A 14,623-nucleotide genomic window follows, 5' to 3' on the forward strand; every position below is an offset into this window, starting at 1 on the left:
GGTAGGCACCTAAGCTACCTATATTATAACGAGACTACAGCGCCTGTCACAGCGGTATGCTCACTATTCTCTTACGGAGCATCTTCATAGCCCCCTCGGCTTCATTTCTCTGCCTCTTTGAGCTGTATCTTGTATAGAATTTATTATATAGAAATAAATTATACTAAAGCATGAAGAAATCTCACCTTATTTTGCTAAATTTTCCTCGAACTATAAAGAAGATAATCCAGAACTTCAATAATGGGCAGTCATTTCTGAGCTTGCTTAGGCGCGAATGTGAGTGATAAGGCCATGACAGCCCAAGAAATTGACTGACTTAAGCTCAAGTTTGACATTGAATTCTCACCATTCTATTACACTATTCAACTAGAAAATGGGTTAATCCTTCTATAGACTACTTGAATACAGACTTACTCTCACTAGGTAGCTAGGCATGCACCATCATGAGCCATATCGAGGTGTACAAACCCGCTGAGCTCTATTTGACGTCCACTGAGAAATGAGAGGTGATCTAGCTAATGGGGCCATAGCTGAGATTTAGAAGGCGCACCACGCGAGAGATAATTGGTACACTGCTCCATCTATGTTGAGTTAATTCATTACTTGCTATCTGGACTTAGCAAGGCACTTGAAACCTCGGGAGTTAGATGCTTTCCTGATAGCTTCATTGCTACTAGTAGAGAGAAAAACCCAAGCGTCTTAAAACGCTAACAGAGAAAGTCATAATAATAGATATATAAAGGCTAAATCTCTCTTGTGCGTTGATGCTCTCATGTCGCAGAAATTGAACTCATCCAGAACAGGTCTTGCATCGAACAGTTGAGGGCAAAAGCTACCTGTACACACTGTCTGAGAAATTCTTTCTCAACCAAGTAGGAGAAGGCATACTCTCTACGCCCATGCCACGGATTAAAGCGATTTCTGACGATACCATCACATGAAATTAAACAGAAGACCTCTTCTTAAAGACATAACTGATGCCATCCTCAATAACATCGGCAAGAGAGTCGGGAACGTTGAGGAATGGAGAATGACCAGATGCAAGGTTGGCACTAAAAGAGTCATTCGGGAACTGAGAAGCCATGGCTTTCTGTACGCCAATGGGGAGTTGGTTATCATTATCAGTGAATATATACCCAACTTCGAAGCCCTGATTCCACGGCTCATAGCTGACCTCGTCTCTCAAAACTTGTGAAGACATCGGTTGAAGGGCCTCGATTGCTTTAGTCGCCAATGAGGCCTCGACATCGTTATAGAAGTTGTGTAGAGGATCCTTGGCTGTAAGAAAGTCATCCTAGATATTAATCGTTAGATTTCCTTATACTCAGTATGATGGCTTAGGAGAAGCAGTTTACCAGTTTTGTTTCGAATTTGTTCTGAGACCGGGATGGAGGCGCGATTGATAAAAATGTGCGTCCAGCCGTGACAATCAGTGCAGACAGGTAGAGGACTAGAATTATGCCACCTTGTTTTCCTTGCGCGGCGCGCTGTTCAATACTCAGACCGTCGACGGCATTCGATGCAACGATGCCACCGTATGAGTGCGCTACCAACACAATCTCCTTGCCCTCATCGACGAGCTTTACCAATTGTGATCGGAGATGCGCTGCGTCGCTATGCATTCCAACGCTAGCATCCGTTGCGCCAACCGAGACTAGGTCCGATGCGTCGGTTTCGAAACCGCGATTAGATAAGATGTTGCGTACAGTATCATAGATCCAGGAGGTATGAAACCCGCCGGGTAAAAAGAAGACCGTAGGTTTGGAAGTAGCCATTTTGTGAGATTGTTATCAGATGCTGACTCTGGCGAAATGAACGACGACCGACACAAACTAACAGGCTGGGTAAGAAGAAGAATAAATAGAAGAATTTACCCCTGCGCAATAATATCTCAGATCACCGGTATGACGAGGGATTTTCCAAGCAGGTCTATGCATATTAAGCTTGTGGCTTCCGCATCCCTCGACTTGGAAGGAATCGTATACTGCCATCACCAGGATGTCAATGTCAACCTAATATTCTCTCCGTTTTCTACTGATACTAACCATATGTCAGTTGAATCCCGGTGCTCCATTGACTACACTTCAGTCATGACTTTGGCATAACCCACTCACGTTTACTTGGGACCTTGGTGACGGCGCTGTCAACAGCTCTTCCTGCTGAACACTTGGGATTGTATGAAAATATTGAAGGTCCAGGTCTATATACCGGTACTAAGTAAGTTTACTCAAATAATTAAGTACCTTGCATATTATCCCCTCATCCGACTGGTGCCGCACGTGGCGAAGCAGTGTAAGAACCCCACTAACCCATGATGTGAGTAGCAATATCGGTCAATTGGCTTGGCAACCGGCAAGGGTGCGGCATCTTGTCTACGTTTAGCCAAGTGTGCTGCAAAATGCTCGTGTAGTATTCAGTCTGCTGCTCGCGTCGCCTAATTCTTTAAGTCCGGTAGGGAGCTAGTGTCAGCATGTACTAAACAACAGACTGATAGTTGAACCCCAACCAAGTAATCGAGTTACTGGGCTTTAGAAATCCGGGATCTATATGCGAGAATTCTAACTCCAATTAGAGTCTTCATGTGCAGGTTAGGCGGACGAAACTAGATGTCTTTAACAGGCGATGTCCCTCGCACTCGTACTATAGAAATGTCTGTTTGAGCTCAGATAAGATTTTAGGATTGTTTAACTGCCAACATGTAATAGGTAGTGAAGAAAACCAGGTAAACCGTGTCCCGCACGGTTAGAAGATTAAATTTATGCAGAGGATTTCGTGATATATAGATTTTACTCGATGCAACTCACGGCACCCATGCTTTGGCATGTATGTTCTCTATAAACCAGACCATCTTCACCTGCACAGCCCTTCCGAGCAAGCCCCTTTCCAGATTAACGCTCACTAATATCCAGTGCTAAAAGCCACCTTCTCCTGAATTGTGTAATCATGAACCAACTTCTCAGTATTCCTCTTCATCCTCGTGAACGCATCCTCGCCAATCACAAGCCGAAGGACCTTCCCCTTCAGCTCCCCAGCCAAGCCCTCGCCGGTAACTATCTCGAAGATGCGCTCAACACCCTTTTCCGGGTCTCCAATCTGCTTGCCGTCCATCACCGAAAACTTCTCGGTGATGGCACCCACGGTACCATTTTTGTAATCATCTGGAACAGGCTTCTCCGCCTTCTGCAACTGTCCAAGGAAAGCCGTGCGGAAGGCACCCGGGTTAACGATTAGCACGGAGATGCCAAATTCTTCGACCTCTTTCGCTAGAGACTCTGAGATGCCCTCGAGCGCGGCTTTCGAGGCCGCATAGAGGGGATTAGCTGGTAAAGGGTCTTTGGCCGCAATGCTGGAGATGTTGACAATGAGACCTGATCTACGAGCTCGCATGCCTTCTAACGCCCCCTGCATTGCATATATAGGTCCGAAGACATTCGTGCTGATCTGGGTGTTCATTTCTTTCTCACTGTAATCAAGATGAAAAATCATCAGTCTCCGTCTCGGTCAGGTAATCAGTAGTGGGGGCTGGAATCTCACCTTATCTGCTCCAGACAGCCAAAGATAGCATAGCCCGCATTGTTGATGAGATAGTCGATCCGACCCACGGACTTGACCTTTGCCTGAATACTCTCCTGGGATTCTGTCATGTCCATCTCCATGACCTCGCCACCTGCGGCTTCGATCTGACGCACGACATCCGCTCGGCTGGCTTTGTTTCGTAGGGTGCCGATTACTTTGTGGCCAGCCTTAAGAGCACGGAGTGTAAGGAGTAGACCGAAGCCTGTTGAGACGCCTGTGATAAACCACACTGGTTGAGACATATCGAATTGTTGGATGTTTCGGTTAGATTACTCGTAGCTGGTGAGAAAGGGGCTTTGTCAATTCTGAAGGTTGCAGCTACCCTATTCGCGTCTGGCTTTGGTATATGTTTGAGTAAAGAGCACTAGGGAGACATGCGAAATTTCTTTTCAAGCTATGACTTCCACGTATTCATATATGTATTCGATCCAGGCCAAGCCGATAGCATATGAATGCGTATTTACGGTATCCCCGCTGAGCTAAGTTGTATCTTGCATCTCGCCGATGCAAGACATCATCAACTTTATCGCCGATTCTATCTCCGATAGATCTCCGATAATACAAAGGCGTCTCCGAACATGAGAAAGTAGAAGTCCAAAGGAACAACTGTACGTCCCCCATAATCCCGATTGGAACTTGCTATTTTCTATATAATATTCACGACAAGGCACGGTGATAGGAGATTTGGCTGAGTAGCCAACTTACGCGCCGATGTGTCTTCATACATGAGGTCCTAATGTGTCACTTTTAGAAATTGAGCATATCAATTGCGCGCAATAAGATCAGTTAATAATGTGCTCAATGGAAAAGCAGCCTCATGTCTCCGGGGGGTACACAACGATCCTATCGAGATCTGCTCCCTTATAATCTACACCATTGAACAAGCCACCAACAGTGATCGTGTTATTCCTCCCCTTCCTGAGAGTCAACTGGAGAGGTGTCGACAAGATGATTCCCTTATGCGTGTCCCTTTGGTATAGCGTCTCGACATTGGAAGTATCACCGTTCACAATTACACTACTGATGCGTCGTAATTGCCATGCCCCTCCGATTCGGTCGGGTGAACCGCCAGCTGGTCTGAGTCAGTAATCAGGTATGTAAGACTTAATCCCGTAGACTTACGTTGATCACCGAAGCCCATGTCATCGGTATCTATCTCGTAGTCAGCATAAGTTGAGCACATCGAGTAGGTACGACAAAATTACTCTGATAGTAGAAAGAAATCCACTGAGGTTTCCCAGTCCCTTCAATACCATGGAATGTGACAGTGCTATCGTTACCGTAGATGCCGGTAAGGACGGTACCACCACTCGCGAAGTTCTACAAACTCAACTGTCAGTGGTAGCACAGTCAGCAGCTCAATATTTTCACGCACAGCTTCCTGCTTGAAGGCGTTTCCCTGCGTCACTGCGTCCTTTCCGAGATAAGCCTTCCCCTTGACTGGAGACCATTCTCCAGATTTCCTTGTCTCTGTCAGTTCTTTTCATGGCGAATAGTCACATATGAGAGCGCTTACACATCCAAGTCATAGACATCGTACCATTCCAACGAGAGCGTCTTCTTGCCGTCGTCGATGTTGATAGGAAGCCAGATATACCGGGATTCCCAAAGCGAATTGGAATCCCACTGACGAGGACTTGTCAGCTGCAATATCAAACGCGATAGTTGAAAGCCTACCTGATCGCCTATATACAAGTATGTTGTCTTTTTAGTTCCCTTAATTCTCAGGGCGAAACCAGACTGGGAGTTGAATGTTCTCGTATTAAGCGGAGCTACGATCCACGGCTGTGACCACGGTCCGGCCAACTTGTCAGCTCGAAATGCGACGACATCTACTTTGACTTAGTATCTTCCATACAGTACGGGATAGACAATCCTACTATTGGGACGGTACCCGGTCTTATGTGACATTAGAGCATAATAACTCTTTTCGGTCTGCAGGATTGTCGGGGCTTCAAGGTCATACTTGTCGAAGCGATGGACTACGTCTTCGAGGGCGGATACTTCTTCGTTATACGCAGTCAGGTACACATCACGGCCTTCTTTCGAGTCGCCGTTCGAGTAAAGGGCATATGAGCGCCCATCCTTGTAATCCGTAAACAACCCGAAATCTTGACTCCAATTTCCCAGCGGCGGCGTCGCAGAAACGAAGCTGTAGGGTCCAGTAATCGCGTCTGCAGTAGCTAAGCCTTGGAGTAGGAGACCATATTTTGAGTTGTCTGCATGCCACCACATCTATGTTTCTTTAGTAGTAGTAAGATCAGGAAGGCATCGTCACACCTACATGGTACTGTCTTGCCGCTTCGCTGTACACCACCTTGGGACGTTGTATGATCATTTGAGGTGATATGTATGGATGACCCTTAATTGGCGCTACATGCAGTTAGCCCAGATCATTTGAAGTTGAAGGATAGTCGTGTTGCACGTCCGTACTCAATGCATGTCCGTGAGAGTGCCATGTACTCAAATCTGACGATGAATACACTGATATTCCGCCACCTTCTTCTTGGCCCTCAGTCTTGTATTCACCAAATAAGTAGAACGTGCCATTATCAAGTACGATATTTCCAGCATGTGCATTGACGAGGTTTCTAGCTGTATCTCTCCATCTCCCGCCAGGGACAATGTACTTTGCCTGCGCTATCGCGCTCAACAGCAGCCAGGACAAGAGAACTGTTAACGGTGGACTGGACATCATGCTTCGTGAAGGCTATGAACATTGATCTAAATTTCACTGTTCTAACCTACTCGCGGATGGTTTAATTGAGCTTGTATCTAACTCCCTTGGCCGAGAATACTTAGCCCCATTCTACCCCGCGATGCCCCTGTTCCTCCGCATTTTTACCCTGGTCTGGGATTTTCAAGCGCCCGGAACTTTGGTAAGTTCATTTCTCCACATCGCTATGAATTACGCCGAAAACGGATCTTATCAAGTGACATCAGTCTATGTATGAATTCAGGCCTCGATGTTATTGCTACCCTGAATTGCGTGGGGATGTTTAGCGAATGTGATCGCCTTCTTTCGAATCCGTGAGTGAAATTTTGCGTTTGGAGGATTTAACAGGCTGACTTGTTGAGGATGACGGTTGACAAGTAGCTGGGGCTTGGCTAGCAACAGCAGATGAAGTGATTGCGGCTCTTGCGTCCACAACGAACTTAGCAACTTCCTCAAAGAGAGCCGCATTGCCGTAACCGAGCTCAGCAGCTCCGTGGTCGCGGTGGGCAACCCATCGAGCGTAGTCTGTAATTTCCTGACATGCAGCAGCAATCTTCTCGGTGAGTTGACTGGACTTTCTGATTAGAGTTGCATGTCTTTCACTTCTCGATTGTCCCTGATTAGTAGCAGAATTCTGTCCGAGTGGTGATCTGGTTTTGACGTCCGGTGGTGTAAGATGGGTTACGCGGTCAAACTTGGTCTGGCTGATATCAGCAACCAATGTCAAGAGCAAGTTGTAGTTTTACATACCATTGGCTCTGCCGCTGCGCCGGTTGTGACTCTTTTCCGTGTGCCCGGGAAAAGCTCTTCATAGTGTAGACGCATTTTGAGGGCCCTTTTTAGCATCCAGCTTGAGCAAACAATGTGACACCAGCCATGATGATATTCAGTTCTAGTTGTAGTTGATGTCGAATTTAGGCGTCCCCAGTAGATGGTCACAGTTTCAACGCCTTTTGAGGTCTCTCGGATTATATCTCGCGAAATCTTTTGGATGGCAAGTTCAATTGAGAACTGTGATCTGCCTGGGAGCAATCTGTTGACTTCAAAAACGAGTCCCTCTGTGTACGCGCTTTCGTACTCTTCCACGTCGGTCTCACTCGGATCGAAGGGCATGGTGACTAGGACCGTGGTTCGTCCCAGTGATAGTAATGATAGTGACGCAGGAAGACCGATGGCCGAACCACAGAAATATGACAGGTAGGTAGGTAGTTGCAAAAAGAATTGAATGGATGTCCTGATTCGATGAGCGATTTGGGAGATGCCTTGTTTGTTTGTGCACCTGCCTAGTAAATAATTATCGCGTAGGATCGATGGGTACAAAGATACTCACATTACAAGCTAGGATAACCCAAGGTACATAGATACCTATTGTTTTGATCTCTACATCATGATGTATCGAGTTTGGGAGGTTCAGGTAGGATATTTGCCCATGTCACACGCATGAGTACATTATACTTCAAGTTGCTGGTGCTAACGCGTTTCTCCTTGTTCCCCTAGAACGCTTTAGCAGGGGTTCCTCAAATTCCCACATTTGTCGACTTTAGATCTCAAATACTTTCATCATACTAATATGTCACTACCGTGACATCTCATGCTTTCATAGTACCCAATTTACGCAACCACAAGCCAGTATACAGAACTACGGTATTCGAGCGCTACTAATGTCTCACTCAATAATATCAGAACTCGCTGTTGAAGTTGGGATGGGAGAATCGGAATGACATTCGTAACTAGGTTGCCACCCTACGCTCTCCTCATCAACAGGTTAACGACTCGCTCCTTTTACCCAAGCTGTTCTGGTGTAAGTTCCTTGGCAGTCTTCAATATCTCACTCAAAGTCACATTTCTCTGAGCAACAGTGCCAAAGTGCCCCTGTGACACGACCTTTTTTCCCTTCGGCGACGAACTGACATAATTATCCGTCGGCTTCCGAAACGACTCCCCCAAGTCTACATTCTCCGGCCAGTAAGGTATCTCATTAGGTCTGTACTGATACAGCATGCACTTTTCGAACGAGACCTCAGGAACCGAGGCAAAGAAATCGTCGAACTTCGGCTCAAGAGCTTGCTCTAGACATGTGATAGTCAAATTCGACTGCACGGAGACAGCGCGTCGCTCAGGCTCAGGCTGTAGAAGCGACCATGGATTGCGGCAGGTATCTCCAGCGCAGGACTTGGCAGCCATAAGCAGAGCGTTCAGGCGGCAGATGAGTCTACTTCTATCTTCATCTTGATCCGCATTGAGTGCGAGATTTGTCAACTCACCCGGGTCCGACGCCGTTTCATACAGCTCCGCCTCTCCAGTGCACCATTTCGAGTACAAGTACGTCCCTCCATCAGGGTGCACGATGCGCAGCGTCTTGTAACTGTTGTTGGGATGACGGACCTGGCCCCAGGGACTTGGTTCCTCGCCTATGCCCCAGTATTCGACATTGATGACCTCGTGCCCGCCTCCGTTTACGGGACATTGCGTAAGTTCAGCTGCCGGGTTTTTCCAGTTGTCCAAGAGGCTACGCCCATCAAGAAACCGTGGATATCGCAGGTCGTCGGGGGGCACACCGGCAATATCAAGAAACGTTGGTGCAAGGTCAAGGTGTGCTCCTGGGAGCAACGATGTTACGTTTGCGGGCACACCGGGCCCTCTTACGATGAAGGGTACGTTCGAATCCTCCTTGTAGTGAAGCGACTTGCCGGCTGAAATGCGATGGTTTCCAATGTGCCAGCCATTATCACTTGTATATATGATGTAAGTATTATCCAGTATGTTCTTCTCGGCCAACTTGGCGATTACATCTTCAATGATATCGTCAACGCCAAGAAGAGATTGCGCCCGAGCGCGATAAAGCCCATCTAGTCTCTCGATGGTGGTCTCGTTCAGGAGTGGTAGACCCTTGATCCAAGATGCTTTTTGTTGCTGATATGTGTCATTCGGGTTCCAGTTCGCCGTCCGTGGCGCTTTGAGACCGGGAAACTCGTTCTCGTAACGCACTGGAGGAACAGGCCACTTGCCGCCGCCGAGTTCCATATGAGGCGATGTTGGAGCTATGCCGAGGAAGAATGGCTTGTCTTGAGTAGATAGCTCCTCAATTCGATCGAGACTCATAGCACGAATAACATCGGATTGATGATACCCAGGATATGAAACCGGTGTCTCTCCGTCAAGTGAAAAAACGACGTTATTATACTCATAGGTATATTGGTCCACGGCGGTTTGTATATGAGTCCAGCCTGCAGGCCGCTGAGCATAGTTTGCCGTGTTATAGCCGTTCATGATCTTGCCAATATCTAGAGTTTCAGTCAGTATAAGGCAGTATTTTGGTCATGAAACCCATACACTCAGCATTGTAGCCTGCTGCTGTTAACCAGTGAGGCAAATAGTCCTCGTTCTGCCCAGATATCAGCCACTTGTCCCAGTTGCCCCTTGTTCTCGAAGTCAGCCATCATCGATCAATCATGTTGTCCCACTAACACGACTCACCCGGGAGCATTGACTTCGGTTATATTAGTATTATGACCGGCCATGCCTCTCAACAGTGAGGCTCTGCTAGGGCAACATTTGGCCACAGTTACGTAGTGTCGAGAGAAGGTGGTTCCTTTCTCAATCAACTCTCTCTTGAGTATGGGCTGATAGTCTAGAGAGCCGAGGTGAAGGTCCTGGTCATCCGTCATTATGAATACAATGTTTGGGCGCTGTGCCTGAGCCCCAATGCCGAAGCATAAAGGGATAAGCCCTAGTCCGTAGATCAAGATGAGATGCATGCTTGTGAGCAGGACGATACAATTTTGGTTAACTAACTACCATTGACTTACTTCTGTAACAGGAGGAAACTCTGTCGCAATTTATCTTCACAAGCTTTTGACTAACTTGGCCCCTCAGAGAATGCTTGGCTCGGCGTATATGACGATCCTTAAGCGTTGCATCGTCTTAATGCAGGGTTGAAGACGCAATTTAAGCGGATAATTAGCAATACATGCTTGATGCCCAGTAAAAGCTATTCCCGTCGGGTCGCTTTTGCAGGCTAACTTTAGTGTAGTCCACACAAGGGGTATCTCGCCATCAGTTACTTGCGCGGAAAAGCTCTCAAGGTGGACTGTTCTTAGCCTTGCCTAGTGTGTGTACTTGAGCATTAAAGTTGAGTAGGGGGTAATACTGTACATGAAAACACACAATTGCCGTTGCTACATACTTGATGTCACCGCTGCGGCAAGCTGCTAGTGTATTAGTTTCCAGTAGTAACCTAACCTGGATCCAGAGATAGCAACATACCTAGTAATTTCTCATCATGCTGTTTTCATCTGACTCGTGTATATTATTAGATTCCACCGTGGGGCATTCACCTTCGTTTCTCCTATGGTTACCCTTCGCAATAGCCATGAGTGATTCGATATGCGATGAACCAGAAGCCAGATGGTTTGATAGCTCACGGCTCGAAGAGCTCATCTTCACTCCTTACCTACTTTGTAGTAACATAGGTAAATTAGCTTACCCCTCTTGAAGCAATTGTGCGGGGTTATAGCAATTGTATGGCGGGGCATAGTTTGTAACGCGACACGACGCGACGCGCCGCGACAGTTTGCCCTGTATGAAACATCGAAACTCTTCACCCAACACTTCAAAATTCCCCCAAAATTCGACGTTGTGTCTCGGTTACTAGCGTATGACCCTCTCCAGCATCGCAGGTCAAGCACCATGGACATGGTGGATACATCGACTTGGTCATCGCAAAACGTCAAGTGGCTTATCTCAATACTATCTATCTATCGCGAGAGTGCTTGTACCCCTAGGTAACATGCCGACCAAGACCACCGTGACATCTACAATGTGCCGCGGACAGCTATGCCCGCTCCGGTAGTTATTGTTATAAACTCCTAGTCAAACTGCCTTGAGAGACATCGCATTCGTATAGTTTGTCGTGGTCACGTTCATCGCTGCCTCCTTGTTTAGTATAATCACACCAAATGTGAGCTTAATCATCAACCCTAATCCGATACTCCATCTCTTCTTAAAAGTAGTCAGGTTATAGACAGAGACGATACGGATCATTATGTTCCAAACCGTTAGAAAATACTTACTCGCCTCTTCTCGCGCAATTATTTATGTCAAAGGAAGTGGGGACGCATACAAGGTAAGCAGAAGTGTGTAGTATTCAGGATGAAAAAGAGAGAAGAACCAAAGCACCTGAAGTCCTGGGGGAATCTAGTGATACATATAGTCAGAGGCTTGAGTGTACCCTACTCCACCTATTCCAACAATTTACAATAAAATGTACAAAATAAATAATTAAGCGAAGGTTTAATACTGAGTAAACAGACATGATCGTGAGTTAATACTAGAAACTGCTGATGAATATCCAATCAAAGCCATACAAAAATCCAACCGCTAGGAAAGTCCCAAATACCGCCCAGAGAAAAAACACAACTAACCTGCTTCCCCATGTTTTACCCACATCCATAGCAAAACAAGTGCCCAAAAAGGCAGAGAAAGTAAAGTTGAAAGCTACAAATGGTGACGTCCCATCATATGTTGACAGATACAAGGCGAGTGAAGACAGGAAAAGACTTGTCGAGAGAATGGCGTAAGGCCATTCTTTCCAGAACCAGCTTTGGTATGATGGGACCTTGATTGATCCCTTCAATGAGATCCTGCCCCCTTCTAGATGTTTTTCTATCAAACGCTTGGCATCATGGTCGGTCAATTCAGCAAGCTCAAAGCCTCGACACTGTAGCTGCTCATTGATATTTCTCGTCAGCATTTCCAGAGCTCGATAGCCTCTGGGGACCTCGGGCTTCGCAGTAGCTTGCAACCTCGAATGATAGAAGAGCCACATCAGAAAGGCTCCAAGGGCCCAAAGGCTCAGCAAAATGGAAATAATGAAAATCTGGAGAAAGGAAACGCCCCATTGGTACCTCTTTGGAGAAATAAAAAGAATTAGCTGAATGGTACTATGTGGAAGAGGGTAGATAGTAATCGACGAGGTGGAACATACATCAGTTTCGGGCGTACAGGATCCCCTCTTATTTATGTCTTTGAGCCAGTATATCTTATTTGAGTACTCCCAAGCTAATCTTGAAGTATCGCGGAAAGGATAGACACTCCCATTCGGGCTTCTTGGGTCATTCCAATCCCAACCGTACAACTCGGAAACCTGGTTGTTGTATGGTGAAGAGATATACCAGGCTTCTATGTTCAAAGATGGTGGATCGAGGTCCACACCCATGAAAGAGGATGGCTTGTTTGATAGACCATAGAATCCATACTCTGATGTGTCTGTACCCTCCAGGTTAAGTTGACGATCTCAGTAACAGGGTATGCAAACAATCAATCGACGGAACGAATAGCTTTTCGCTTGCTCACAGTTGGATATACTCCAAGGTAAATAGCATTCAATCTCCTCGGGATCGTATATGCACTCTTCGGCTAGGAGTTTCGTTTAGTCTGATAATACGTGCAACGAGTTGAACCATGCTTACAATCGTCCACAACTACAAGACTAGTATTCAAAGTGTCGACACGCCAAAAATCCTGAATCGTATATGCAACGGGTCGGAAATGGGAGAAAGGAATTAGATTAGGGCTCGCATCATTGCCCTTTTCAGAGATCACGAGCTGTGTGATCGGAACGTAACCCGTTGACGAGCTGACGAACGTTGGCCAAGCTAGAATGAAAAGCATACTGAAAATGATGTAAGCGCTACTCAATTTAGAGGCAAGACGTTTCTGGAAGATAAGACTCTTTGTAACACGCCAAGCTGATACAATTGAAGGCTCGTTATCTGAGAAGATGGCATGAAAGACGGCAAACGAGAGAGGTTGCTTTGTCAAAGAGACGGCAGCGCAGTCTGCAAATAATCTCCAGGACACGAGGGCCAAAACCATTTGTCCTCCGCGGCCGACAACCTGACTCGTGGATGCATATATTAGCGACACATTTGCTCTCACAAGAAAGAAGACGGGGGTTCTAACCAAGTCCCACGATGTATCAATCACTTTGGCTTGCGTAAAAGTCAAATGTCCTAATCCATGGTTGACCTGAAAGAACTGGGAAATCGCATATAGATTTGGTTGGGTGTTGAGAGGGTCGAATGATCCACTGCTAGTGCAGACGCCATAGAAAAAATCATTATCGAAGAGTAGCAAGCTGAGGGTCAGCTTGAAGCCTACAGCAAGCAAAATTATAATGATGCAAAGTTTCCAATTGATGTTGCTACTTCGAAGATCAGACCAGGCTTGAGCAAACGGCGAGAACCAATGGTTCAAGGCGGGCCGGCCAGTGTTCGGAGTAAGACCTGATTCTGTGGCAACTCCTTCGTCGTCGATGATGAGACTATCGAGAGATACCCGAGAAGAGGATGGTCGAGTCTCGGTAGTTGACATGCTTGTAGCGGCTGGGGAGTGATACATGTTATAGTGAGAGAAAGTAAGGCCGCGGCGGGCTTCCTTTTGCAGCTTATTTATTATACGCAAAGCCAACAGGGAGAAGAACGGCTGGGAGATGAAGGAATGAGCCCAAAAGAATCCATGGCCCTACGAACTCTTCAACGGGGCTGACTGCGATTCTTAGATTATATGTGGATTGCTACCAGATCCAGTAATATGTGTGTCTCATTTCATAGGAATTAGTAAAGTAGCACAAGCCCTGTATATGCCATAGTCATTTCACAGCTTAATCAAGAGCTTAATGCCGGAGGATATGATCCCAACACAGCCGAGCTCGTGTGACTGTCGCAATTTGTCAAAAAAAAAAAAAAAAAAGATGCCGTTTTACGTGGGCGTAGTCTAAGTAAGGGTTCTTATATCCTCCACCTGAGTGTGGTAGTAACAAGCGGTGATACACTCACCGTTCGGGGGCAGGACATTAGATACCCTCCTGAATTCTTCGCTGCTAAGGTCACGTCGTGTACGGCAAGAGATACAAGCCTAGAATCAGAGATCGCTTACACATGCACGATTAAGAACCATCACAGCCTGGCAGACACCATCACCAACAAGGCATTCTAGCAAGAGGTTCTACTGGTCAAGTAAAAACACTTATCTAGCGTCGCGGATTTGCAGGTATTCCTGACAAGTATGCCATTATTTTTAGAAAAGCAACTTTCGGCAAATCATAAGGTCGAGATATCTGCCAGTGGCTTGAAATCTGCATAGATCATATAATAAGGCAGCAGGCTCTGAGGCTGTATGGAAAGATGGCTGGGGTTCAAACGGACTCCGTGTCGATCACTGCATATAGGTACAAGGAGCAGAACATGAAACTTGTGAGACTTAACGAGACAGATAGACCACAATAAGAAGCCATTAATTATCATCATGGGAGTTTCCCAACTTTGGTTC

General features: G+C 46.4%; 6 protein-coding genes across 6 annotated transcripts; all 6 read right to left on the reverse strand.

Annotated features, from left to right (window-relative positions):
* Positions 1 to 480: 480 nt before the first annotated feature.
* On the reverse strand, positions 481 to 2,266 carry F5B22DRAFT_610517 (Alpha/Beta hydrolase protein). Its single transcript, XM_047975209.1, has 3 exons — positions 2,047 to 2,266; positions 1,356 to 1,929; positions 481 to 1,294 (listed from the first exon to the last, which is right to left on the reverse strand). The coding sequence occupies exons 2-3, from the start codon at positions 1,773 to 1,775 to the stop codon at positions 944 to 946; spliced, it is 771 nt and encodes a 256-aa protein (XP_047830028.1). The 5' UTR covers positions 1,776 to 1,929; positions 2,047 to 2,266; the 3' UTR covers positions 481 to 943.
* Positions 2,267 to 2,495: 229 nt separating this feature from the next.
* Positions 2,496 to 4,052, reverse strand: F5B22DRAFT_228464 (putative short-chain dehydrogenase). Its single transcript, XM_047969823.1, has 2 exons — positions 3,535 to 4,052; positions 2,496 to 3,463 (listed from the first exon to the last, which is right to left on the reverse strand). Exons 1-2 carry the CDS (start codon positions 3,816 to 3,818, stop codon positions 2,899 to 2,901), a joined length of 849 nt encoding a protein of 282 aa, XP_047830029.1. The 5' UTR covers positions 3,819 to 4,052; the 3' UTR covers positions 2,496 to 2,898.
* A 268-nt stretch (positions 4,053 to 4,320) lies between these two features.
* F5B22DRAFT_610521 (family 43 glycoside hydrolase) lies at positions 4,321 to 6,340 on the reverse strand. The gene is made up of 9 exons (XM_047975210.1): positions 6,010 to 6,340; positions 5,861 to 5,949; positions 5,457 to 5,811; positions 5,254 to 5,408; positions 5,093 to 5,202; positions 4,952 to 5,039; positions 4,782 to 4,896; positions 4,699 to 4,728; positions 4,321 to 4,648 (listed from the first exon to the last, which is right to left on the reverse strand). Exons 1-9 carry the CDS (start codon positions 6,272 to 6,274, stop codon positions 4,392 to 4,394), a joined length of 1,464 nt encoding a protein of 487 aa, XP_047830030.1. The 5' UTR covers positions 6,275 to 6,340; the 3' UTR covers positions 4,321 to 4,391.
* Positions 6,341 to 6,367: 27 nt separating this feature from the next.
* F5B22DRAFT_610524 (uncharacterized protein) lies at positions 6,368 to 7,591 on the reverse strand. The gene is made up of 2 exons (XM_047975211.1): positions 6,655 to 7,591; positions 6,368 to 6,606 (listed from the first exon to the last, which is right to left on the reverse strand). Exon 1 carries the CDS (start codon positions 7,403 to 7,405, stop codon positions 7,016 to 7,018), a length of 390 nt encoding a protein of 129 aa, XP_047830031.1. The 5' UTR covers positions 7,406 to 7,591; the 3' UTR covers positions 6,368 to 6,606; positions 6,655 to 7,015.
* Positions 7,592 to 8,074: 483 nt separating this feature from the next.
* On the reverse strand, positions 8,075 to 9,960 carry F5B22DRAFT_647484 (arylsulfatase; the record flags this gene model as incomplete). Its single annotated transcript, XM_047978875.1, has 3 exons — positions 8,075 to 9,576; positions 9,626 to 9,711; positions 9,770 to 9,960. The coding sequence occupies 3 exons, from the start codon at positions 9,958 to 9,960 to the stop codon at positions 8,075 to 8,077; spliced, it is 1,779 nt and encodes a 592-aa protein (XP_047830032.1).
* A 1,661-nt stretch (positions 9,961 to 11,621) lies between these two features.
* On the reverse strand, positions 11,622 to 13,666 carry F5B22DRAFT_647485 (uncharacterized protein; the record flags this gene model as incomplete). The annotated part of the gene is made up of 4 exons (XM_047978876.1): positions 11,622 to 12,200; positions 12,279 to 12,559; positions 12,647 to 12,709; positions 12,763 to 13,666. The coding sequence occupies 4 exons, from the start codon at positions 13,664 to 13,666 to the stop codon at positions 11,622 to 11,624; spliced, it is 1,827 nt and encodes a 608-aa protein (XP_047830033.1).
* Between the last annotated feature and the right edge of the window lie 957 nt (positions 13,667 to 14,623).

Source organism: Xylaria bambusicola, assembly GCF_022495145.1.
Source record: "Xylaria bambusicola strain CBS 139988 unplaced genomic scaffold F5B22scaffold_26, whole genome shotgun sequence".
Lineage (NCBI taxonomy): Eukaryota > Fungi > Ascomycota > Sordariomycetes > Xylariales > Xylariaceae > Xylaria > Xylaria bambusicola.